This window comes from Pempheris klunzingeri, chromosome 14 (assembly GCF_042242105.1).
Source record: "Pempheris klunzingeri isolate RE-2024b chromosome 14, fPemKlu1.hap1, whole genome shotgun sequence".
NCBI classification, from domain to species: domain Eukaryota; kingdom Metazoa; phylum Chordata; class Actinopteri; order Acropomatiformes; family Pempheridae; genus Pempheris; species Pempheris klunzingeri.
Genome location: NC_092025.1, coordinates 15,121,966 through 15,146,343, shown reverse-complemented (window position 1 = coordinate 15,146,343; position 24,378 = coordinate 15,121,966). Strand labels below are relative to the sequence as shown.

Below are 24,378 nucleotides of genomic sequence, written 5' to 3'. Positions count from 1 at the left end.
GGTAATTTGTGGCAAACTACTGAATCAGTTATTCTGTAATGCCTGAAATGTACAGGCTACAAATGAAGTGCAAACAGAGCTGAATTTACAAAAATGGACAGATTATTTGCAGGTTTGTTGCTGCTGTCCGTGCTGAAGTAAACTTTAAAAACACCACCTCAGCTGGACGATAGGTGGCAGAAAAGTCACACATTCCCTGAGTGAATCACATGCTGCGACGCTGATGAGTGAATTAATGGCAAAGAGACGGTGCTGTTGTGCCTGAGATTTTTTTTTTATGCATGAGCAAAGTGGAAAACAAGACAAAAAGTTTAAATGACAAGTAGATCCCTGTTATTTCTCCCTGGGCATCAGGGTTCACTTTGCATTGATAACAAAGCTGTTTCTAACAAGAGGACTGATGTTCAGTATTGTAGCTTCTCTTCTCTATCTTATAAGAGGCACTTAAAATCCTCAGGAGAACAAAACTGATATTTTTCTTAGCTCAAATGTGTTTGGGTGCAACGTAGATTTAAAGCTGGTAGATACGTTTAAATATTAATCTGTTACCCGACAGTTTAATGCTTGTCCATAAATTGTGAGGTTGCAGCAATATCAGTGCAGTCTTCTGCCAGTAAGATCAGCAGAAAGATGGAAATTATTCTATAATTAGCTTCAGGAGTGGAAGGATATCCTGAATGTTATCATGTTATCTGGAGTTGAGGATGTTTGATTTGTCTGATATTTAATTTGCTCTATTAGTCAAAAATGAGTTTTTTTCCATGAATGATTTCTCAGTTGATTATCCAGAGAATGTATTACATCACAATATATATAGTGATTTAAATTAGAGATAAGTTGAAGATAAGTGAAATAAGGTTTTATCTATATCTCCCACCATTATTAAGATTAAGCACTTTGAGTTTAAATGCTGATCACAATATAAATTTTGTTAATTTTTCCCCATGCAAAGAAAAAAAAAAAGAATTCTTGTCATGTCAAAAAAAAAAATAAAAATAAAATCTAAATCCTTTACATATAACATTAGTGCAAAATGTAATCCACTGGTACTCATAACTGGTACTCGCCCTGAAAGGCCGTGGATACAGTGAGCTGAGGCGTGCTATTGACAGGAAGGGCACTGAGGGTGAAGCGGAGAGTAAATGCGGAGGTGGAAAGAGAGATGTGAGGTAAAGACAGTGATAAACCAGCAGAGAGACAGAGAGGGGAAGAGAGGAAAACACAGCATTTCTTTTGTGAAGGTTTTGCCACACTGCCTTTGTGTGCTGTTTGTCGAAGGCTGATTGTTCCCTGCTGCTGTGTTTTGTCACCGTTGCCGATTTCAGCATCTCTGCGTCAAAGAGCTGAACACTCCCCCTCTGTTCTCCTAATCCCCCCTCCGACTCACTGACCCAACCACATACGTGGCTGCAGTGGGCATTAAGGTCACTTGTGTTTTTCCATCAGACCCATCCAAGTAAAAGGCAGCGTACAACGCCTTTTAAATATTAACAGCAGAGAACATACTGAGGCATCTTTGATGAGATGTCTCTGCACTGTTACTGAAATACCCTTGGAGACACGAAGCCATAAAATAAAATAAAAAAATATTAAGATTAAAAAATAATTCCCAAAAGCTGCATCCATCTGAGGTATCTGTTGTTTGCATGGTGGAGTTTCCCTCACATGAACACTGACTATATGACGTACAGTTTAAATCCAATACTTCAACACTGTAAATATAAACTTCGCTGAGGATTGTGCTTTTTGACACGAGGCCGTCAGTGAAGTCTGTCTCTTCTGAATCACACTGACGACATTGTGCAGATGATGTGTTGAGCGGATGGGTGGAGGAAAGTGTAGATCAAGACAACTGCATCCAGCTCAGGTCATCTGATCTGTTAGGACAAAGACAGCGCATGTTTTTATAGGGGATCGCATCGTCTGAAGCACTTGGTTTCTCCCAGTTTGTTGTGATCTTTTTGGCCAGTAGGGGCAGTGGAAATAAGTTGTAAATACAACATCGACATATTATCACCTGTTAACTTGCTTATTTACACATGCGGCAGTTATAGAAAAACATTAGCAGTCATTCAAGATCACGTTTTTGGTCACCTCATGAACACCAGTGTCCTCTCTTCACCGGCTGCAACCCCTTGTGAGTCTGTGTGTGTGTGTGTGTTCTTGTACTTAATACACAGTGAGGACCAGCATATGCATTTTACAGCAGAGTGAGGACATTTTTGAGAAATGAGGACATTCTGACAGGTGCTCACTACTTCAAAGGACTGTTCTAAGGATAAGACTTGAAGGTTACTGGTTACTGAATTAGGTTTAGGTTATGGTTAGGATAAGGGGCTGGGGAATGCATTATGTCAGTGAGAGACCTCACAAACAATGTGTGTGTGTGTGTGTGTGTGAGGGTGTCATCATGACAAAATGTGGTCCTGGAGACACCAGGACAGATCTTGTGTTTGTGTCACAACTCTGAAAAATCACAAAACTTTGCAGGCGTGTAGTTGAGATCATGATGAAGTCCTCGACTTAATGCCCCTGACCCATATTCAAGTCACAGATCACTGTATCTTAGTTTCATTCAGTCATTCCCATCCACAACACACAATCCAACACAATCTAGATAACATTCAACCTTTATCACAACAGCTATCAACTGCTACATCTTAATTACTGTACACATACTAACAAAGCATTTTGTGCAACCACCCGTCAACAAAGACCATTACATCCATTATAAAAATACTATTTAAGGAGAAAGCGCATGAAACCTGTACTTGGATGTCCCTATCCACACCACGATGGTTAAGCATATTGAATAAATCTGGCACATTTCACCTGTTTTGTCAAACTCACTTCTCTCATGTCATGTGTTCCATTGCACCATGCACACCAATCTGACGTCCCGGCTGCTGTGATCCCAGTACATGATGGTTTCTAGTTTAGCGCCACCAGCCCCTGGGGAAATATGTGTCTCCTAAGCTGCTAAATGCTCCACTACACCCTCCAGCTAGCTGCTAACTTTGTCTGTCTGCTGGTTAGTGCTGAGCAGGGAGTGTTTTAGAGCTGTGAGAGCAGTGAGAGTGAACCAACACAGTAAAATTGTGGGCCAGACGGCTAAATAATGAGCTGAAAGTGAAAGAATGAGCTATAAACTTGAGGGCAGCTGCAGATCCGGATGTTAATTCTCTGTAGGTTCATTTTTATTTGTTTTCATGATCTTATTTGATACATTATTACTATGAAAAATATCGATTACAGCTGCTAAAAAACACTGCTGTGAATGTATCCTCTAACTATCCGGATGAAAATATAAACACATATTGTGTCTTTTTTCTTAATCCAACGGTGTCTATCAAAGATGACATATGTTTTTGCTTAATGTGAACAATGTCACCTAAAATCATTATTAAATGATGTTATTATTAAGTATGTCCCTTTCTTATAATTCATACTTCAATATTTTGCTTTTGTTTTACAAAAACAACAACGGCACCTGGATGAGAAATGTAGTCCAACAGCCTTGTAATGTTTATATGTGTGTAACCGCTTTAAATGAGAAATAAGTTGAATATGTGTCCTCTGTAACAAAACAGCTGCTGCAGGACGGATGCTGACTTTTGTTCAAACAAACCTCAAAATGAGGCACACGGCCTAAGGGTTTCAGCTGCTGTCTAAATGTCATCCCCCATCCCTCTCCTTTAGTAAAGGCAAAAATATACTTGATTTGATGTTTTGTCACTTTGTGAGATGTTTCAGTAGGAGAGCGTTCCAGTAAGTCACCTTATTCGTCTTCAGTCTAACCCGGAGAGCCGTCCCTATAATTCCCCAAAGTCCAGAAACACTGCAAAATATTTTGGTCCCTTTTGTTTGTTCACTACAAATAAAATTCTCAACATTTCTATGAAACCAGTAATCCGTCGTATATATTATTACAAAACCAGACGTACTCAGCCTCTTTCTTCGTGATGACTTTTCCTGCTACAAGCCTCGAAGCAACTGCAGACACCGCTGGGTCAAAGTTTAGGCTCGCTGCCGCTATGACCTCATCATCCCTACAAAAATAGAAACACACATATTTTAATTTAATTAAAGCAGTTAGATTTTTTTGATTAGAGATGTTTTTGTCGACATCAGCAGCTTTTTTACTCAACCTACTTGATGTACAATGCCAGAAACTTCTTGTCCTCGAACTTTCCTTTCATTACAATGTCAGTGTATCCCTCCCCATAGCCTGCACACAACCAGAGTAAAAGCATGAGTTACATTTGACGGTGATAGGTGGGAAAATCAGAGAGCTGTCATGGTGGGATTCAGTGTGTACAGTGAGTTGGTGAGGCAGAGCGTTTTAAACACTTTTGCTCTTTGATTCGAGTTTGAATTTAGTTAGTTTTTGATTTAAAACTCATAATACAAACACATAAAATAACTTGAAATGATAATGAAAAAAATATCTAATTTCTGACACATCTGCATACGAGGAGCCGTGGTTTGAGTTTCTGCGATCATGTGACTCTGATGACCTCTGAGTGTGGCAAAATGTGTCAAATTGAGCAATTACAGACATGCATACACATGCACGTGTGTGTGTGTGTGTGTGCGCGCCCACCTGCATATCGGATGGTTGTACCCAGTAGGACGGTCCAGTAGAAAGGAACTGAGGTGAGTTCAGTCCATTTACCCAGCATGTTCAGAGCTGCTATCCTCCCTAATAAACAAATACAAAAACATTTGCTATCAAAAAATCACTTTTAAAAAGAACAACAGCTAATTACAGCTGAATATATGAATATATATGAGTCTGACTCTGTGACTACATTTACTTTGTCACCACGTTACCGTGTGCTTGTGCCATCTGCCAGTGTCCGATGTTGACCAGACGGTTTTTGGCCATCGCCAGGGGGAAGGTGGCCAGGTCGCCCCCACAGAACACATCAGGGGCGTTGGTGCGCATGTACTACAGGAGGGAAATACAGGAAGAGAAATGCCTATCAATGATTCAGAGAACACATATTTACTAACCCCAGTGGTGGAGTCCTGGAAAACCTGTGCTCTATTTTACATTGTTTAGCTTTATGATCTCTCCTTATTTCTATAGGAACTGCTTATAATCATGTGATGGCATGTTTCAGCAGGCTGTTAAAGTTAAAATACTTCAATGCTTCTGTTTCAACAAACTCAGCTGTAAAGCGTGATATTTGTTATAATATTCAAATAAGTCTATTCAAGTATTATAAATGTTTATTCAAAAGAGGTCTAACTCTTTTTTTTCCCGTCAGTGAGTGACTTATTGGCATTTCCATATTTAGTCACCTTCAATAAATTGCCGAGTTTGTGGGAAAGATAAGAGTTACCACATATGATTACTCTAAAAAGACAAAAGAATAGAGGATATAGATTATATAATAATAATAATAATTATTATTAATAGTAGTAGCAGTATGTTTATACATAAAGAAGTGGGGTCTGTGGGACCCCAAACAATGAGGAAGTAAATCCCGACAAAATACAAGCTTATGTGTTGAGTATAAATGAACAGAGTGAGATGTAGATAAACAACAGGTTATTAGCTGACCTTGTCAACAATTACAAAGTTTTTTGAGTCCATCTGTATCGTACTGCCCCGCAGGAACTCTGAGTTAGGTTTGATGCCTGGTGGAAGAGAGAAACAGGACAAAAGTGGCTGAGCAGGTTTTTTTTTGTAGGAATACTGATTTTAGTGTTATATGAAGCTACAGGTGGCACCTGGTTGGCTTAGCTTAGCACAAAGACTGGAAACGGGGGAATAGCTAGCCTTTGAGACACTCAAGCTTTGAAGGCAAAACAATATAATGATGCTCTGAAGAACCAAAAACCAACAAGCCAATTACATTTGATGGTCTGATGTTATAATGTTGGTTTCAGGAAAACTCTCATATCTGTAAACATATTATCTTTACCTGATTAATGCTGATCAACAGATATGGCCACTGAAGTCACAATTTCCTACAAAAGCTGCTCAGTATTCTCCAGAGGTCATCATAAGACTTTTCACTGTTTTTGTAAGAAGTTATCATGCATTACAGGAAAGGACATTAAAGACTAAAGAAGGGAATGAGCAGAGAAATGAATACAGACATTGAATGAGAAATATTATAATATAAGGGTGAAATCACATAATGTCTGCATTGCACTTACCGATACCAACAATCAAAACATCAGCTGGGATAACTTTTTCACTTTTCAGCACAACCTCCTTCACCTTGAGGAAGAAGGAAAGAACAACGAGACAGAGAACAAGAGGAGAAATTTCACTCTGCGCTCAGTGATGTTCATGTCTGAATGTGGAGTGATAAAACAAACGGGCACATGTATTTTTCCACTTTACCTTGCCATCCACACCTCTGACCTCTGTCACATTATCGTTCATGTAGAATTTCACATTCTGCTCTGAAAGCATCTGCAGGAACAACAGAGTTTGAACTACGAGTCACTGAGCTGAACAGAGGAGGAATGTGAGGATTTAATTCAAGACTCTTACCGTCAATGTGAATTTGCCGATTTCACGACCCAGTGTGTTCTGGTACGGAAGCTCACTGCTGCCAATCACTGTGATGCTTGCGGCTTTGTCTATCAAATAAGATGCGATTTCCATGCCTGAAAGAAATATGGTAATTACCATGTAGTAGAGAATATCAGGAACTGAGAATATTCAAATGAAAATCCAAGAAGTGAAAACATCTACAGATGTATGGAGCACCAAAACTGACACAGAGCAGTAAAAGTTATCAGATGGAACAAGAATCAAATTAAATGCAAAGACAAGTCATACTGTTAGTTAGATTATTACAGTGGTGGGTAAAGATAAAAATAAAGCTTTTACATGCATGTGCATGTCCATCTAGTTAGCATATAAGTAAAAGGAAAACAGGAAATGCTGTTTAAAGTGTGCCAAGATACAAAAATAAAAGAAGTAAGGACAGAAAGCGAGCAAGTGACAGATAAGTACAGAAATAAAATAAAGTTATAAATTATCTTTATCAACAGAGTGGAGGTTAGAAGAAAAGTATAAAGCTTTATATTTCCATTATACTCACTTCATTAGTTAATTAGCTATGGTTTATTCTTCACTTTTATTTTCATGTTTTTCATTTTAATATTTCATATTTTTGTCAAAATGATGATTAAAAAACTTTAAAAATTAACATTTTTATCTGCATTTCATAATCAAATAAACAATTACAGTAGATTTGATTCTGTTGTGTTTTTTTCTACACACCACCAGTGTAGACAAATGATAAAAAAAAAAATATGTGTATATATCTGCGTATTAACACAGTACCAACAAAAGAGGTTCCCACGAGGACGACGTTGCAGCCCAGACAGGCTGCGTGGATTTGCCGGGCGTCCTCTGGTGTCTCCAACATCTTGACGTTGTCCAGCTTCATCCCGGGGACGTCCAGACCCTTTGCTCTGAGGAACAGATCACAGTGGTGCTCAACAGTGAACTAAAGCTGAGGTGTAGTCGTCACACCTGCTGCTGGTCAGAGTTGACTAAATATAACAGTTTGGCCAAAATTGTTGCAGTCAGGAGAAATTCTGCTGATAATGAATTTGAATCTCTTAGAAGTTAAGAGGGTTTTCTAAGAGTGTTTCTCATGTGTTCACTGTTAAGAGCTTCTTAACGTCAGCTGTCTGTGGAGCTGAAGATGATGCTGAACACACTTTGAAGTAATTTATGTAATCTGTGTTGTATATATGTGCCTGTAAACATCTTTTTTACTTGGAGTTTGTCAGCATGAAATTGAAGCTTAATGTGCAGTAAACGGTCTACAGCTAGTTAAATTTAATTTTTTTTTTTCACTGGAATATTAAGAATAATCAAAACTTAGATAAAACTTGTAGCTTTTGATTCCTCTCCCCTCCTACAAGTTTTTACAGGTGTCTTTGGTTATGAAGCTTCTGGGAAACACCTCTAAAGGTTGAACAAGGCTCTGGTCAGTAATCAATATGTGCAATTGATTAAACACAGAGCTGTTCAAAGGCACTAGTGAGCTAAGAGGCTGCTTAGAGTCCTTCTTTGTTTTTCTTCTGCTCATGTTTTTGTTCCTATTAAAGGATTTATAGATATGAGTTTGTGCAACGGCACATTTTGGGGTCTTTTTTGAAAACCTTTGGATTTAAGGGCACTAAACTATAATATATATAATATGTACGTGTGCAATATACAGTATACTATATTTGAAGTACTCGATCAATTTACACCTTCCATCATAGTGATGCTGCTCCAAACAAGTGTTTTCTATTTTTCAAGGATTACTGTTTGTTTCTTTAGATTTTTAGATTTTAATTGTCCTACATTCTAGTTAAGGGTCGCTGGTCTGCACATGAGGGGCCAGAAGAAGCCTTAGGCTGGTTTAAAATGAATACTTGCACACATACATTTTGTGCTTATGTGTGTGTGTGTGTGTTTGTACCTGCAGCCTGTTGAGATGAGGAGCTGATCATAGCGCTGGACCGAACCATCATCAAACGTGACTGTCTTCTTGTCTGTGTCCACTGACAGCGCCTGGAAACACACCGAGAGTCCACTCAGTTCCACAACGGGGGCCTTTAAATCTGAAGCTTTTTGTATCCAGCCACACTCACGTCCTGATCTGTCCACTTCTTAAGTAGCAGGTCTGTCGCAAAGATCCCTATTTGCTATTATTTTTTCACTTCCTTCCCTCATTTCCCTGTTTAAGGTCACGTGGTCACTCCTTGCAGACCGCTCTGCCTCTCATTCACTCTCTCACCTACACATGGGGCACCAGTTCTGATTAAGTGTGTGTGATTTTGTGCTCCCTTTATGCTCATTAAATACAATTCTTGAGTTTGGAGAAAATACATCTTTGTTAAATGCCTGAAATTCCCTGGCTTTATTTCCAAGCATGCTTTTCTAAGCATTCCTGATTAACAATGTCAGTCTCAGGACAAGAAAAACATGTGAGTTAATGTCCAGAAGAACATTTATTTTCAGTGAGTAGACAGAAAAGCAACTCACTTCTTTCTTGAGCCACACTTCAATGTCGTATTGATGGAAAAACTCCATCCTCCTCAGCACAATACTGCTACTCTCCACGTTCATCACCTGGGAGACGGGAGCAACACTGGCTTCATTTATTGGTAGTCGAATGTAAAAATACACACATATTCATCACTAAAATCTCAGTGTCCTTGTCATGTCAGTGACGGCAGCACCTTGCTGAGCCGGGTTTTGTCGTAGGGTAAAAGCTCGTCTCTGGTGGCCATGATGATTCTCCCGCCGAACCTTTCCTGCCGCAGAATCTCAGCACAGATCAGAGACGCAGCTCCTGCACTCACAGAAAGTTAACACACCATCACACACACTGAAAACTCTTATCTTACATCATTTTACTTATTTGATGCTATTCATCTGTTCATATAATGTTTACACTGTACGTTAGCACTTTCAAATTATAACTAACTGCTCGTTTTTATCCTCAGTTTTCTTATTATCGACCATGTTATTGTTGATCTATGTTGTATTCTTAGCTGTTGTTCTCAGTCAGTGCTCAGGAGTAAATGCAGTAATGACAGCATGGCAGCAACAACCATTAATTACCTCACCGACTGATTTTGCTATAACTGAACATTGAAATTGTTGAAATTTTCCAGAGCTCAAAATGTCTTCAAATTTTTTGTTTTGTCCAAACAACAGTCCAAATATATTCAGTTTAGACTCATGTAAGGCAGAGAAAAGCATAAAATGATTTTTTTCTTTTAAATTGAGTGGTCCAGGCTCACCTCCCCCCAGCAGCAGAATAGTGTGAGTCACTCCTTGTACCGCAGCTCCCATACTCTTTAATCTTTTTTCCTGCCTGAGAGTCTGAATCATGTATAAAACAAAAAAAAAACTCATCAACAGGAAGAAGTAGCAGTTATGTGTAAATACCTGTAGTTTAATTTACTAGTCAACTACAATACATCTTGAATACAGCATTCCAATATGTACTTTAAATTAAATTTAGTCAGAATCCAATTTTCCACTATTTAAACAAATGTCTTCTGTTCTTTATTTACTGTTTCAATAACTGTGCGGATGAACTACTGATTGATTGATATATTGGATGAATGTCAGTCCTACAGAGCTGAGATCCCCTGCTTCCCCTGTTTTGTCTGTCTGTTCTTGTTTAGTTCTGAGTTTTATGTTTTAATGTATGTATTTATTGGGGCCCATCTGGGGACGGCATTGCAAATTAGCTCAGTGTTCTGCAGTGTGAGGCGAATTAATGGCTGAATTATGTCAGAAATTGCTCTGTATTTACTGTATAATGTGCTTTATTTGCTCTCTGCTGTTTTATCTGAATGTCTGAAGAGTTCAATGTGATTCTCTACATCAGTGTTTCCCCGTCCTGCTCCTGAGGGCCCACTGCCCTGCATGTTTTACACGTTTCCTGCTCCAACACACACCTCATTCAAATGAACAGCTCGTTATCTGGTTACTTCACCGACCTCAACCTGAGCTGAGATCTCATTAGCAAGATTAACTAAAGAAACTATGCGTCCATTGTATGTATCAAATTTTTCAATAATGTCACTTTAGTCATTTTTAAAGCAAACATCCCCATAAGAGTAAATTAATTTCTTTATTTTGGGTTTCAGACAGGAGTTTGTGTAGCTGGTGGTGCTCTTAAAGTGTTTTATAGGACTTGAACTGCTTTAAGCGCAAAAATACTGTTGAAATTGTTGAATATAAACACAAAAGACTTCAACAAAATACAAAAATATCGTCTCTCGTAAACCCACATAGCATATGTCCTCTCTGAAGTAAATAAAAGTAAACTGACGACGATGTGACGAGACAGGAAGCACCGTGACATCAAGTGAAAAAGAAAAGTTAACCTACTAACCTTTTTGTTTACAGACACGTACACTTTGCTGTTTTGAATTTTGACCTTCAAAAGAGAAAAAGACAAATTAAAATGACAGCAAATGTCTTCATAAGCTAAATGTCTGCCTGTCTGTCTGTCTGGTTCGTACCTTATGGCAGGGTAAACAGTCCATGCCGGGATATTCCTCAAGATCTCCCGTGTGGACGTTGAAACAGGCGCCATGCCACGGGCAGCGCACTGTGTGTCCAGAAATATACCCTGGACACACACACACACACACACACACACAGGTGTCACACATGGAGCTAGTGTTAAGAAACTTAACAATAGTTTAAGACAAACTATTTAACTGGAGAACTTGTTTAAAATGCAGTATTTCCATAATTTCCATATATTTCATACTTTCATGTGAACTTTGAATACATTTACATTAAAGCTGCATTTATCTGCTTAAATAATAAACTATGATAAACAGGTCAGTTTACTGGACATCCTCTCTGTCACAGATTTATATCCCCAATGTTCACAAACTCGTCCTCTATACCTTTGCTGAGTGGAGCGCCATAGTGTGTACACTGGTTACCGATGGCGCTGTATTTGCCCTCGCTGTGTGTCAACAGCACACTGTGATGTCCCACTTCAACTTCCAGCATCCTGAGGTTACACACACACACACACATACATATCACACACATGCTAGGCATGCTAACACACTATACTAAGATGGTGCACATGGTCAACATTATGACATTACTTGTGTTATTATTACTTTGGTTGGAGGACTGAACACTTTCAGTACAAATCACTTTAAACATCAATGATAAATAGTAATCATGTGTAAATTAAAGCCAATTCTAGGTTGTCAGGTTGTTACCAGGAGACTTTTGTCAGAGAGGCAGGCTTGGATACACACGTGTGGCTATCATCATTTATTGATCGACGGTTCATTAATCATTTTATATCTATAATAAGTCCTGATGTGTGAACATCAGGCCGTGAAGATCCCCCTTTCCCCTCCTCTTACTGTCCATCCTGCAGGTCTGACTCCAGACACACGACTTCTGTCAGCTCAGGGTCTGATGAGTCTTCTGGATCAGAGTCCGGAAACTCACCATGGGCTGAACACACACACACACACACACACACACACACACATACACACACACACACACACACATACACACACACACACACACACACACACACACACACACACACATACACACACGCACACACATCAAATGAATTTAAAATAATCAATTGTTACAGTTGCAGTTCAATAAAGATACAGATCATTACTTTAATTTCAGACACTCAGAAAACACCCAGTGATTAAACTGCTGTGAATTTTAGTGACAGATCGATCAAATATCCGATGTCTGATGACTACTAATATAAATTCATGCTGGTTACTCACGTGGTTTGGCCCCAGACATGTCTCTGATTCACTTGCAGCACCACAAAGATACACAACCCCCCACCAGAAACATTAAAAGGTAGTCAGATGCTCAGATGAAAGAAGTTTTGCACAGTTTGTTTCCTGCTCATCAGCTCAATGATGGGATAAGAGTCCGTTTCCACGGCAACCGGTCCATCCCCAACCCTCATCCCTTGGTCCAGGGAGAAAGCTTGAAAAGTGGACTTAAAGTTGGGTTTGATAAGACGAGCAAAAGTCAACCAAAAAGTTAGACTAGTTTTGAGTGTCTGGTGAATGAACGGTGTGTGGGTGATGTCACTGGTCATGTCCAGCCCCGGTATTGTTGCAGAAAAAGGCGACGGAGGGCTTTTGTGTTTCACAACGGCAGTAAAGAGAAAGGCTGACGAGGCAGCATCGCCGGCACTGAATGGAGAGACGACAAAGCACCACTTGGCCTACAAAACTGGAGGCAGGGCCTGCTGTCATCTATACATCGTTTCAGGTTCAAGATTCATCAGCGTGGAGCTCAAGGACTTAAAACACTGCACAGAAAATCATTCACTTATTAAATGTTAAAACCATGAGAGTAGGACTGAGCAGTGGTGTAAGCAGCACTCACATCTTTCACTTCGGTAAAAGCAGTAACACCACGCAGTAATACGCAGTCACGCATTCATATTTTTACTCAAGTAAAAGCACTAGCATCACAATATAGTAAGTACTAAAAGTAGTAATTATGCCCTTTTAGAATAAAGTCTAGACTATTGCATTATTGGAATCATAATTATTGATTCACTGAGTGTTCATCACTTTAATATTGTAGCTGGCTAATTTTAATTACTTATATAATACTTAATTTTTTCTTTATTCTGGTTTTGTCTGAATGTTAATCATATCGCTTTGTGTTCCACCTGTTTTCACCTGTGGCTGATGCTTCCTCCATTTACCCTGAATATGAACACACAATGCTTTTAAAGTTGTAGACAGTGTTTGCTTGCTTGCTGGGTGATTCAACCGTGAATGATTAAATACTGTGGGAGCAGGAACGCAGTATCTGGGCCAGGAAGGGCCAATGATGTCTGACACGACCACGACCCTTCACCCGTTATCAGTGATCAGTTTACCACTTGAAGTGAGCGGAGGAATGTGTGTTAGAGTACAGGGACTGCATACATATATATACTTCTGCTGTGTTTTCGTATGCTGACATGTGCCCTGAACACAGGAGCACATGAGATCTGAAGTGAGGTCAGGGCGCCGGGCTCTGTGGTAAAGTCTCGTCATGAATTTGGGGTCAGCACTTCTGGTCACTGGAGGATCTGCGTGCTCCTTCAAACTGCTGAACACGATCACCAGATTTCTGCCAATACCAGAGCCGGCGTGCAGCAAAGCCTGGAAGTGGAGGAATATCAGCACGTCTTTAGCTCACAGCTCGCTGACAGGAGCATGGGCCGTTTCATGGTGCGTAAAGATACAATAATCGGGGTTGGTGCTGTAATTTAATTTAATTTTTACTCTTCCTGTGGTCTCTCTCTCTCTCTCTCTCTCTCTCTCTCTCTCTCTCTCTCTCTCTATACAGTTTCTACTGTCAACCTCAGATGTTGGAGGACCTGATCTCCTCTCACTCCTTGCTCTCCCACAGCCTTGTAGCTGTGTCTACAGGTGACACCAACACTCAAAGATTCACATGTCTACATTAAGAATTACATTAGATCAGCAGACAGATCACTTTATCTGCCCATCAGGTTTCAAGTCAACTTTATTGAGAATGGAAACAAAATTAATTCAAATGTCCTCGTCAACAGCAGATACTTACTGACCAGTTATTATTTGTGAGGCTTTTACAACGTCCAGGTCATGCATCATTCAGCTCAAGGATTAATTCAAATAAGACAAACACAAATCAAATGCTGGTCGTACTACTGTAGGTTACATGCTGGCAATAAAGTGTGGGAATTATAAAAACCTAAACAAAGATTTAATAAAGGGTTTGAACTGAAGTGAAGCTGAACCAAAACAGTAAAAGAGAAGGACTTTTTCTCCTTCTACTAACGAGGTGAACATCACTATGAGAAAGTTTTACATTTCATTTCAGATGTTTCTTTGTGCATAAATGTTTCTCGTGTATTTTCTCCTCTAGGTTATTTCATCCATGACTTCTTGGACGTGGCCTCGAACCAGTCCTTTAAACTTTCCTGGGAGCTGCTCCTCCACTACTCTGCGGTAAGAAACTTTACACCTACAACACTGCAAAAACACATTTGCAAATTCCACACTCTAAATACAGTATAACAAAAGTAATATTGTTATATATTACATTATATTGTTGTTGTTATTAAACATTATTTCACACAACAGTGTATGTAAAAAAGGGAGGCAAACACAATATTAGCATGTGTCCAATATTGCAGCAGGCTCCTACCAACCATAGATATCTAGATATGAATACTAAAATTAGTCATGTATGTGTAAATAAATCATCTCAGCCCACTTAACCAAGTTTTAGTTCCCAAATCTTGAAAAACCACTTAATTTAAATGACAGGGGCAGCACAATACTTAAGAGACAGCTTTGAGATACTTGTACATCACATGAATATTTACTTTTAATACTACTTTATACTTTTACTAAATTACTTTTCTGGGGGAAATATGATAGTAAACAATGATAATAGCTATAATATTTGTCACAGCATTGTCAGGTGTTCGTCTTACTTCGCCCACCCCTTACATCTGTGTGTGCTGTGATAATGAGAAGGTCAGTGAATGAAACTGCACAGTCATCCTTCACTGCTGTTTGTCCCCTCAGTGGTGCTCAGCCTCGATCCGTGTGACACTTTTTATCTCAGGCAGCAGAGGTCGTGACCAGATTCACCTCCAGCAGCTCGTCAGCTCATAGTGACAAAACACTGTATAAACAAGACATGTTTTGAGGCAGCACAAGGTGCCTTTATATATGTGTGTGTGTGTGTGTGTGTGTGTGTGTGTGTGTGTGTGTGTGTGTGTGTGTGTGTGTGTGTGAGTGTGTGGGTGTTTACTTCTGGCTGATAATTCTCTCCATGCAGCTCTTTTAAGTTGCTGATTTAACAGGAGAGGTAGTCAAACATTGATCTTTACATGGAGGATTCTTCATCCTGAACACCACTATCACAGTTCAAGGTCTGCTAATCTCTCTGCTAATAAGACGATAGACTTTATGGCTGCCAGGGTTTAAAAACAGGCCACGGTCATGGTCACCTAGTTGACCGGCAAGGAAAGGTATGACGGGAAAATGTTCATTTAATTAACACACATTAACGCCCATTTCCTGAAATACAGAGGCTTCATTAACATAAAAGACATTTTGTTTCTGTTAAACACAACCGCAGCAGACTTTTACATCGTGTCCTTCCTCCTGCAGCCCTCGGCTAAACCAAACAGAGTATTTCAGTAGTTTGTGACACAGACAGTCATATGTTGTGTGCATAGACTGTGTAGCTGAGTACTACATGTGTGGACCTGACTCTCTGGGAGTTGTCCAGAGTTTATATGAGAAAATGGCTTAGGTAAGGACAGGGAATGGGATTTTTAATTCATATACTACTGTACCTATGACACGGCCTCACATAACTAATTTTGATCCAAACTTGCTAAAATGTTTAAAAATAGCAAAGGTCTTATAGTAGGGGCTCAGACGCCTCTGCCCACAGTATATCCTCCTCCATGTCTTGCTTTGTATGTTTGTTTGTTTTATCTGGATCTTTAATTCATCAGGACGACACCTGAAATGGAGAGTTTGACCATTGACCTTGTGGAAAAAATCTAGACCATACATCTCAACATCTAGGCCAAAATCTACTTAAAACAATTTAGAGGTAAAAGATGAAAAAAGTTATGCTGGAAGACTTTATAAATCAACACTAATAAAATTACCTCATACTCCAAACCCTTGCAAAACTATTGATAACTAAGAGTGACCTTGATTTTGTAGAGGTTAGAGTGTGAATGACATTTTGCTGCTATTTCCCTGTGCCTGTTCGTGTTTCTAACAGGTGATCTCCTGCTTCAGTTTGGCTGTAACGTCCCGCCTCTATCTGGGCTTCGCTGTGGTCTCCTTGCTGATTGAGATCAACTCCGTTTTCCTTCATGTCAGACAGCTCCTCCTCCTGTCAGGACGGAGGAACAGGCCAGGGACAGAAAATACAGCCCCTCGCCCCTCTGTGGCCTACAGCATAACCAGCTGGCTCAACCTGGGAACGTAGGTGATACTCTTCTGTGGGTCCTCATAATGTTGATTTTAAAGAAATAATCCTACAGGTTTATGACTTTAAAAGAATAGTAAGTAGTGAAAGGGTTTTGTCTTAGTTGTCTTGTATTTCTCATCTGTCTGCTCAGGTTTCCAGATGTTTCTCACTGATTTTCTATCAAACCTGCAGGTTGTTGGTGTTTCGTGTCTGTACGACGGGTTGGATGATCCGCTGGCTGGTGGCTCACAGTGACCGTGTGCCTCGCTACGTCCTGATGATGGGGACAGTAGGCCTGAGTCTCATCTCCACCATGAACTTTGTGCTGTTTTACAGGCTGTTCAGGGCAGATTTCCTCGCCAACACAAACAAAACCAGCATGAACCACTAGAGGGAGCCTGCACTGTGTTTCTCCTACAGACGACAGCTCCGTCTGTGGTTTCTCTTGATCAGAAATAACAGAGTTTTAAGGTGCTGCTGTAAGTTACAGTGTTTGTCATAGTCCTCTTCGAGTTATGACGGAGAGCAAAAAAAAGCAGATATCTTTTCATACTAGAGCAATCTGAAGTCTAAGCTGCCTTTATCTTCAAGATAGTTTGGCAAATTACACATCTGAATACATTTCATTGTAACAGTTGGATAACATAATGTCAGTTTAATGTCATAAGTTCTCTGTTTTGGGAAATAATAAGCTATCAAAGGGACATTACTACATACAACTACTCACATATTTATTCTTATTGTGTCATTTTTTTTGTCATATTCAGTGTCTTCAATGACATTCAGTAAGTGTGTTTCAAATGTGTGGATGCTCTGTATAATTAACTTGTTTTCTATGACGCTCTTAATGGTTCTTAATTTTATAAAGTAAACAAATGTTTTTTTCATTCATTTGTCTTTGCAACAGAAGCATCTCAATCAAAATATCACACAGCTGTGGCTTCTTGATTACATTTATTTCTTTATCCAATTTATTTTGGACATAATTGACTTGACCTCTATTCTGATATTTTTTTGTTAATAAAGTTAAGGTGTGTTCTAAGGTTAGGGTCTTAAGATTGCCATAAGGCATTCCAACATTAATATGAGAACTCTTTTTTCTTATTTTAATGTCATTTTTCTACTTTATTTTTAAATAACGGTGCACAGCAGCGACGGGGGAAAACATACAACTGGCTACATGTTTTATAATAACAAATGAAAGCAGCATACAATATCATATCAGTGCTTTACATCATGATCTGCCTCTTCTGGAGCGTGGAAACCAGAGTGGGGCTTTTGCAGCTTGTGTTGGTTTGGATTTCTTCTCTGATACGCGGCAGGTGAACCTTCTCTGTCCTGGACGCCCTCTCGTAGTAGGGACACACCTTCAGATGCTCGGACATGGACGGCACGTTTTGGAAGCACCAAGTGTCCACAGGAGTGAACAAGTTGCTAAACTGCCATACCTGAAGTCACAGAGAGACAGAGATAACTGAACATTTAGGCCTGATTCAAAGAGTATAATTTTGGAGATGTCTCTACTATGGATGTAGAGACATCTCCTAAACCCTATTTTTTTTGTTTAAGCTTGATTTACTGATTATATTCTCTAAGCAGCGTCCTTTGACTGTTCAGCTGCCAAAAATCCAAAGAGAAAAAAAGCCCCTGCATGTTTATTAGGTGAGGAAATACTGTAATTTCAATCCGTATTCTCCTAATAGTGATGCTATAATTACATTCAATCAAATATTAGATTGTAGATTTTTTTCTTTGTTGTGAAGATGAACATAGAAAACTGTTGTGTAAAAGTACTAATACAAGTATTACCAGCAAAGTGTTCTTAAAGCATCAAAGATGAAAAGGGAATTTTCTGTAATCTTTTTGAGAAATATTGGATAATTTTACATCTTTGGGCTTTGAAATGAAACAATCTGAGAGGTTTAGAAGAGAAATTTCTCTTTGGTGGAACTGCTAACAACTCATAGACATGTGAAATTTGACCCCCTAATAGATTTATTTTTATTTTTTATCACACAGGATCCACTGACTTAACATTTAACAATGTACATTACAAGCTGATCATTCATTTATTCACATATAATCTAAACTGTAAAGTAACCAACAGCTAGCAGACACATGTAGTGAAGTAGAACTACACAGCAGCAGAAAATAAAAATTCTGCAAAGTAGAAGTACCTCATAATTGTATTTGAGTGCAGTAATAAATGTACTTTGTAACTTTCCACCACTGTAATTCCACCAAAGTAATGATTTGCTTTCCATTTCTATTCTTTTAACTAGACCACAATTGATTTTATAATTTCGACACATATACACTGTTGCCCATAAAGTTGGAATAAAATGTTTTTTACCTCTTCTCATGAAATGATTGTGACAATGTGATTTATTCTTGATAAATAAAGTGTATATCTTCTCAATTTTATTGATCAAACTCTTCCAAACATATCACAGTGAAACTTAAACTACAATTAACCCTTGTAAACTGTGTATTCAGGCTTTAACAAAATTGGGGGTATTGAACAATTATTCCAACTTTATAGGCAACAGTGTATATTAATCCCTAATGTGATTTAATGTACATGACATACGTTAAACTGCCCAGATGTTGCTGATGAAAACTTGAATATACTGTATGTACCATATACACTGTTCCACCTGGTAAATTCTCCTAACAGACACACAGCTTACCCTCTGCTTCACCCTCCACTTGGCTCCTCCATGTGAGTAGGTCTTCCTCTCCCAGTGGAGGGTCACCATCCCTCTCTCCTGCAGCTGAGTGGAACACACCTGCCTCATGAGCTGGGACACCAGAGCCAGCTGGGACAGGGACAGACTGTCCAGGAAACTGGCCATGTGGCACAGCACCTCGTAGGGCAGCGAGCTCAGACAGTCCTGCCCTCCTGCTGCACGACCTCTCCTCTGCCTCTGAGTGGTGGAGGAGTCCTCGGTGCTCCGGGACGGCTGTGAGGCGTCACCCAGAGAGACAGGGATGGTGGGGCGCAAGCTGAAGCAGCCCAGGTCCTCACTGAAAGCAAAGTTGAAACTGTGGTCTCTAAAGGTGTGTTAGATATTTACTGCAATTGAGAACAATTTGAGACCTTAAAGGAAGCCACTGCAGGGAGGCTGCACAGGGGTGATGTGTTCATGCCTCTGAGTTATTGAGACGAGCATCTGTGTTTTGTACCAACTGGAGACGGAGGACGGATCCCTTGGTGGTACCTGAATAAGGTGCACTGCGGTAATCAAGTCGAGAATAAACAAGAGAGATCTTTTCCATGTATTGTTCTTTCAAAATCTAGCACCTTCATTACCCATAATGCAACTTGACTGCCAAAAGTTTGGTCTAAGACTAGGGCGTGTTTTGCTAGATAATGTGGCTTTGAGCTGCTACCCTCAAGCAGAGATGATGACACACTGACAGGCTTTTTTACATTTTCATATTTGTAGTCTTCAGACTGAATCGACACTGACTCAAGTGACATCACCTAAGGCAACTAACTTTTTACATATAACCTTTGCAGTAGTACTCCCCTGTAAACAGACTGCAATGTGTAAAATGTATAAAAGTTAAAGTTGTAGATTCTTAAATGCAAAAACACAACGCTGCTATAATCAATAGTTTTATTGTACCAATGGATCAAATAACTATGTGTGATGTAAAAGGACTCACTTGTAGTGAAGAACCTACAGAAAATTATAACCTGTCTCTTGAGTAACAGCTCTACAGAGCGTTATTGTGACCCTCAACTTTTTGGTTGGCTGTCTGACATACAACATTACTGTTTCAGTTCCCTCTCACTGCTCTAATAGCAGCGTTTCCAGACACAGCAGGCAGCTGTTTTCAGTGAAAAACCACTAAAAATCCAACATACACTACCTGCCCAATACCAAACAGCAGCTAGACACAGTTAGCAACAAGCTGGTGAATATAGTGGAGCATTTAGCAGCTAAATAATCAGATATTTTCCTCAGGAGTTGGTAGAGACCAAAAATAGAGCTAAAAGAGAGAGACTATTGGACTTACATTCACTAAAGAGCCAGAAACACAACTCGGAATTATTATTAATGTTGCTCTGTAACTGCTGGATGTGTAAATAGATATGCGCTTGCTAAGACGTTCACCATATCAACTTTATAAAGACATTCAGATCTCCACAAATTGCCAAAAAATCAGTCACTGCTGATTTAAAACCACTCTATGTAATAAAATGTTGCTTTGACATAAAACAGATTTATCTAAAGAACAAAAAGAAAGATGCGTATAGATATAAAAACGTTTTATCTCACTTGTAGGAGACGGTTGCTTCATGTGTGGAGGGCTGCAACCTATTCTGACTGTAGGTGCATCCCAAGTACGCCAGAGGGCATCTCTGCTCGAACCATCCGTTCACACACATCTGGATGTCACTATGGATGTTCCTGCATATCAGAGCATATTGATTAATAGACAATCAAACTTGATAAGACTTGCTATGACATTCTTTGTGCTTAGTTGCTTTGGTCCTATACAAACATATAGCATTAAAACTGAGCATGATATTGACCTGAGTGATAAAGTTTTAATTTTTGTGCAGTAGTGAACTGCTGCAGAATAGATTATTAATGATGGTATAAATTTCCTTTTCCTTTTCTCTATGTTATGTACATTGTTTTAAAAGTGTTATTTCTATGAGTTTAAACATAAACTGTGATTGATTTTTGAAATCCTCTCAGGTCCCATATCTTACTTTGATGAAACCAAACATTTTGGGACTATAATTGAATCATGCATATCATTTAAAAATACTAATTCTATTCATTTGGATAAAAAACAAAAAGAAAACCCACTTGTAATGTTTTCCGTATTCCCTGCGCTGGAAGGTGTGTCCACAGAGGAAGGTGAAGGTGGAGGAGGCCTTGTGGTGTCGGCTGGTGACGCTCTCCACCTGCAGCTGAAGGTGCAGCTCCAGCGGTTTTGCGGCCGTCAGGTCAGCCAGCGACGTGTCTGGCCGGAAAGGAGCAGACAGGAAGTTGTAGGTCTGTGTGCCCTCATCGTGTAACAGGCCATCTGTGCACACGCTCTCTGCAATGAGGTGACCTCTTTGCTCCTTCTCCAGGGAGCAGAGCAGACTGGCCTGAGGAGCAAATCAATGAGCATCTGTGGTCACTTTTTTCAGGAAATATGGAGAGCGAAAGTCACGGAGGTGTCACACAAACATGATGACACTGAACAAATGCAATTTTGGGTGTCCTACTTTAAATATGGCTGCAGCTGCTGATGAATTTCATACATATTAAACACAACTGATTATTTCCTCCATTAAAATATTAATCATGTTAAAGATTTTTTCAGTGAAACTGACTGTATGTCGACATCTGTCTGCTCCTTGTATGGGCAGAAGATTGAAATTTATTAGAGAGCAGCAACTGCAGAGAAGCTGCAGTTAAGTAAAAGGATTTCAGAGTTTTCAGCCCAACTGAGTAAACAGTAAGAGATGGATATGATGTAATGCCTTTAACTATTTTTTTGTCCTTTTGGAGTAATTATTAAAAAAAATCTGACAGATCTTTTTGAAAACTTCAGGAATTATGACGGATAAACTGTATCAACAAACGAAATGTGCTCTTTCAGCTTAGTTAATTAATTAATTTAGACTCACATATATTTAAATAAGTGACTTACCGTAGATTACTTCCATATTATTATTTCCCTCAGGATATGGTGGAAACCAATAAAAGAGCTGTAAGAAGAGTGAGTATTGGACTTTTTTGCTGCCCTCAAGTGGCCAAACACTAAAAGTAACTAAGTACCTGAAAATGCAATGGACTGAAAAGATCATAAGGAGGATGAATTTTTCTCACTCTCACCTGAACTTCCTCCCACACTGGCATCTGCTCCAGAGCCATCCCCAGGTCACTGGTATCCACTGCTTGATTCCCCCTCCTGTAGAAACCAGGGTTGCGGATGCGGCCCTGCCTGGCAGAGAAGCTGGTTGGGATTTGAAAGGTACGCACTGTGATAATCTTCATCGGCTCCACATATCCGTACACAAATTTCGTCTTCTTCTGATTTCCAGTCAGACAGGAGGATGCAGAGGAGGCACCACATGGGCTGCTCACCTGTTTGCAGGTGATTGATGCTGTGGGACCCATACAGGTAGCGCCTGTATCATCCTCTGTTGGTGTGCCCAGGCCTTTGCCTCTCCCTTCCAGTCCAGAGCCTCTACCTGCCCCAGCTACCTTTTCACTCTCCCTGCAGCCACCCATCTCCATAGTGAACATGCGCTCCCATGCATTGTAGTTTTCTAACAGCTCAGCCTCCACTCCTGAGCCCCTGGCTATAGCCTCTCTCTCCTCCTGGGTTAGCTCCTGCTGATGTGCAACCTCAAGCTCAACATCATCTTCGTCTTCATCTTCCTTTTTATCAGGGGTATTGATTTCAAACGTGATAAAAGGCTCCCAGGTTTGACCACCGGCTTCCCTTGCAGGTGCCTCCTTCTCTAAGGCAGCCTTTCTCTGCCTCTGCTTCTCCTTCCTCCTCTCTGTCTCCCTCCTCTCTTCCTCTTCCTCCTCCTCCACGCTCTGGATCAGCTCTGGGAACAGCTTCTTCATCTTAATGGAGTGAAACAGGAGGTCCTGATCTTTCATGGCCATGGCCAGGTCCAGACATCCTCCCTTCTCTCTCTCCCTGAGCAGGTTTTCATGCAGCTCTGTGCTCAGATAAGAGTGGGCGTCGTTGGCCGGCCAGCGGTTCCACTCCATGGAGCAACACACCACGCTGGCAGGACACACCTGCAGGTGAGCTGCCTGCGAGGAGCGGGGCAGGTGGACCGGGCAGCCGTACGCAGCGTTGAGGCAGAGCACCCTCACGTTAGGGCAGAGCAGCAGGTGATCCTCCTCTTTGCACAGGTGGAAGACGGCTCCACAGAGGAGGCGGCAGGGGATGAGTGCACAGCACACAGACACCTCCACCCGAGCCCTGCAGCGCCGGCTGTAGCAGGAGTCACAGTGGACATGCTGCCGCACTCTGGAGGCTCGAGAACGATGACTCTGATTGGATGAGAAAGAAAAAGAGAGAAGCCAACTGGGATGAAACAATAATTGAGATTTACAAAAGGGATATACCTTTAATCAGCATTTCAAACTCAATATGAAGTGAAATCATAGAGATTAGCATTAAATTCAATTCCCATATTACTTATGTTATTTACATGTACATTATAAGTCACATTTATCATTATGTTGCATTATTTAGCCTTAATTATAAACCAAATATTGTTAAATCAACAGAACATTACTTCAAAATTCTAAATGAATTTAAAGCAATGTTAAAGCTACGTAAAGTTATGTGTAACACAAGTTATGTATGTAAACGTTTCTACAAATACCAAATATGTCAAACTGAATTTGTGTATAGAATGATGCAAAAGACATCCACAATATTTCAGTTTCATGGAAATGTTTAGTCTTATATCTTCAATGAGTGGCCAAAACAGAATATACTCTATATGTTAATGTCAGAGGATGATTTTAGCAACCTTAAGGTTACTTAAGAGTGAATGTGAAAAGTGAGCTGCTTTTAGCATTATTTGATCTTACATACCATGCTTCAGATCCTCTAGCACCAGTTTTTATTTCATCTGAAGCTGTAGGTCTGTCCTGCAAAAACAGAGACAAAACTTTGAGAGGCAGTCTCACGTTACAACCAGAAAAACTGCATGTAAACACACAATGGCAGCAGAGTCATTAGAGTCAATGGGAACAGTGACTTACACACTTCAGCCCACAGTTGTAAGAGTTGAGAAGGAGAGAAACACACTCCTGTCAGTCCTGTCTGTCCGTCTTGTGCTTCTTGTGCTTCTGTGTGTGTGTGTGTGTGTGTGTGTGTGT

The 24,378-nt window shown here is 40.0% G+C and overlaps 4 protein-coding genes across 4 annotated transcripts in view; 1 reads left to right on the top strand and 3 right to left on the bottom strand.

The window, feature by feature from the left end:
* Positions 1 to 1,843: 1,843 nt before the first annotated feature.
* LOC139212640 (apoptosis-inducing factor 3-like) lies at positions 1,844 to 11,975 on the bottom strand. Its single transcript, XM_070843119.1, has 18 exons — positions 11,893 to 11,975; positions 11,413 to 11,522; positions 11,017 to 11,126; positions 10,887 to 10,931; positions 9,781 to 9,862; positions 9,214 to 9,326; positions 9,017 to 9,103; positions 8,451 to 8,542; positions 7,316 to 7,446; positions 6,515 to 6,630; positions 6,362 to 6,433; positions 6,172 to 6,235; positions 5,570 to 5,646; positions 4,834 to 4,951; positions 4,604 to 4,702; positions 4,153 to 4,228; positions 3,945 to 4,049; positions 1,844 to 1,877 (listed from the first exon to the last, which is right to left on the bottom strand). Exons 2-18 carry the CDS (start codon positions 11,519 to 11,521, stop codon positions 1,844 to 1,846), a joined length of 1,530 nt encoding a protein of 509 aa, XP_070699220.1. The 5' UTR covers position 11,522; positions 11,893 to 11,975.
* The window catches only part of abhd11 (abhydrolase domain containing 11), a 179,492-nt gene continuing 166,654 nt past the window's right edge, over positions 11,541 to 24,378 (bottom strand). The window contains exon 7 of the transcript XR_011585398.1: positions 11,541 to 11,564. The gene's annotated coding sequence lies outside the window, so the exon portion shown is untranslated. The remainder of the gene's footprint in view (positions 11,565 to 24,378) is intronic.
* Positions 13,568 to 16,898, top strand: LOC139213526 (TLC domain-containing protein 2-like). The gene is made up of 5 exons (XM_070844236.1): positions 13,568 to 13,746; positions 13,865 to 13,947; positions 14,426 to 14,508; positions 16,316 to 16,521; positions 16,700 to 16,898. Exons 1-5 carry the CDS (start codon positions 13,568 to 13,570, stop codon positions 16,896 to 16,898), a joined length of 750 nt encoding a protein of 249 aa, XP_070700337.1.
* Positions 17,485 to 24,346, bottom strand: LOC139213288 (F-box only protein 40-like). The gene is made up of 7 exons (XM_070843951.1): positions 24,262 to 24,346; positions 24,092 to 24,147; positions 22,357 to 23,538; positions 21,337 to 21,623; positions 20,797 to 20,928; positions 19,198 to 19,534; positions 17,485 to 17,955 (listed from the first exon to the last, which is right to left on the bottom strand). Exons 2-7 carry the CDS (start codon positions 24,092 to 24,094, stop codon positions 17,737 to 17,739), a joined length of 2,160 nt encoding a protein of 719 aa, XP_070700052.1. The 5' UTR covers positions 24,095 to 24,147; positions 24,262 to 24,346; the 3' UTR covers positions 17,485 to 17,736.

Bases quoted from the DNA above. Each gene is read 5' to 3' on its own strand.
- LOC139213526 (XM_070844236.1), top strand. From the start codon at position 13,568: ATGAATTTGGGGTCAGCACTTCTGGTCACTGGAGGATCTGCGTGCTCC. The intron at 13,747-13,864 runs GTGCGTAAAGAT...CTCTCTATACAG, and splicing joins GGAGCATGGGCCGTTTCATG to TTTCTACTGTCAACCTCAGA. The intron at 13,948-14,425 runs GTGACACCAACA...TTTCTCCTCTAG, and splicing joins CCTTGTAGCTGTGTCTACAG to GTTATTTCATCCATGACTTC.
- LOC139213288 (XM_070843951.1), bottom strand. The intron at 21,624-22,356 runs GTGAGAGTGAGA...TTTGCTCCTCAG, and splicing joins CAGTGTGGGAGGAAGTTCAG to GCCAGTCTGCTCTGCTCCCT. The intron at 17,956-19,197 runs GTAAGCTGTGTG...CTGTGACTTCAG, and splicing joins AGTGGAGGGTGAAGCAGAGG to GTATGGCAGTTTAGCAACTT.
- LOC139212640 (XM_070843119.1), bottom strand. From the start codon at position 11,521: ATGCTGGAAGTTGAAGTGGGACATCACAGTGTGCTGTTGACACACAGC. The intron at 6,631-7,315 runs GTACTGTGTTAA...TATTTCTTTCAG, and splicing joins CGTGGGAACCTCTTTTGTTG to GCATGGAAATCGCATCTTAT. The intron at 4,703-4,833 runs GTAACGTGGTGA...TTTGTTTATTAG, and splicing joins GCAGATGGCACAAGCACACG to GGAGGATAGCAGCTCTGAAC.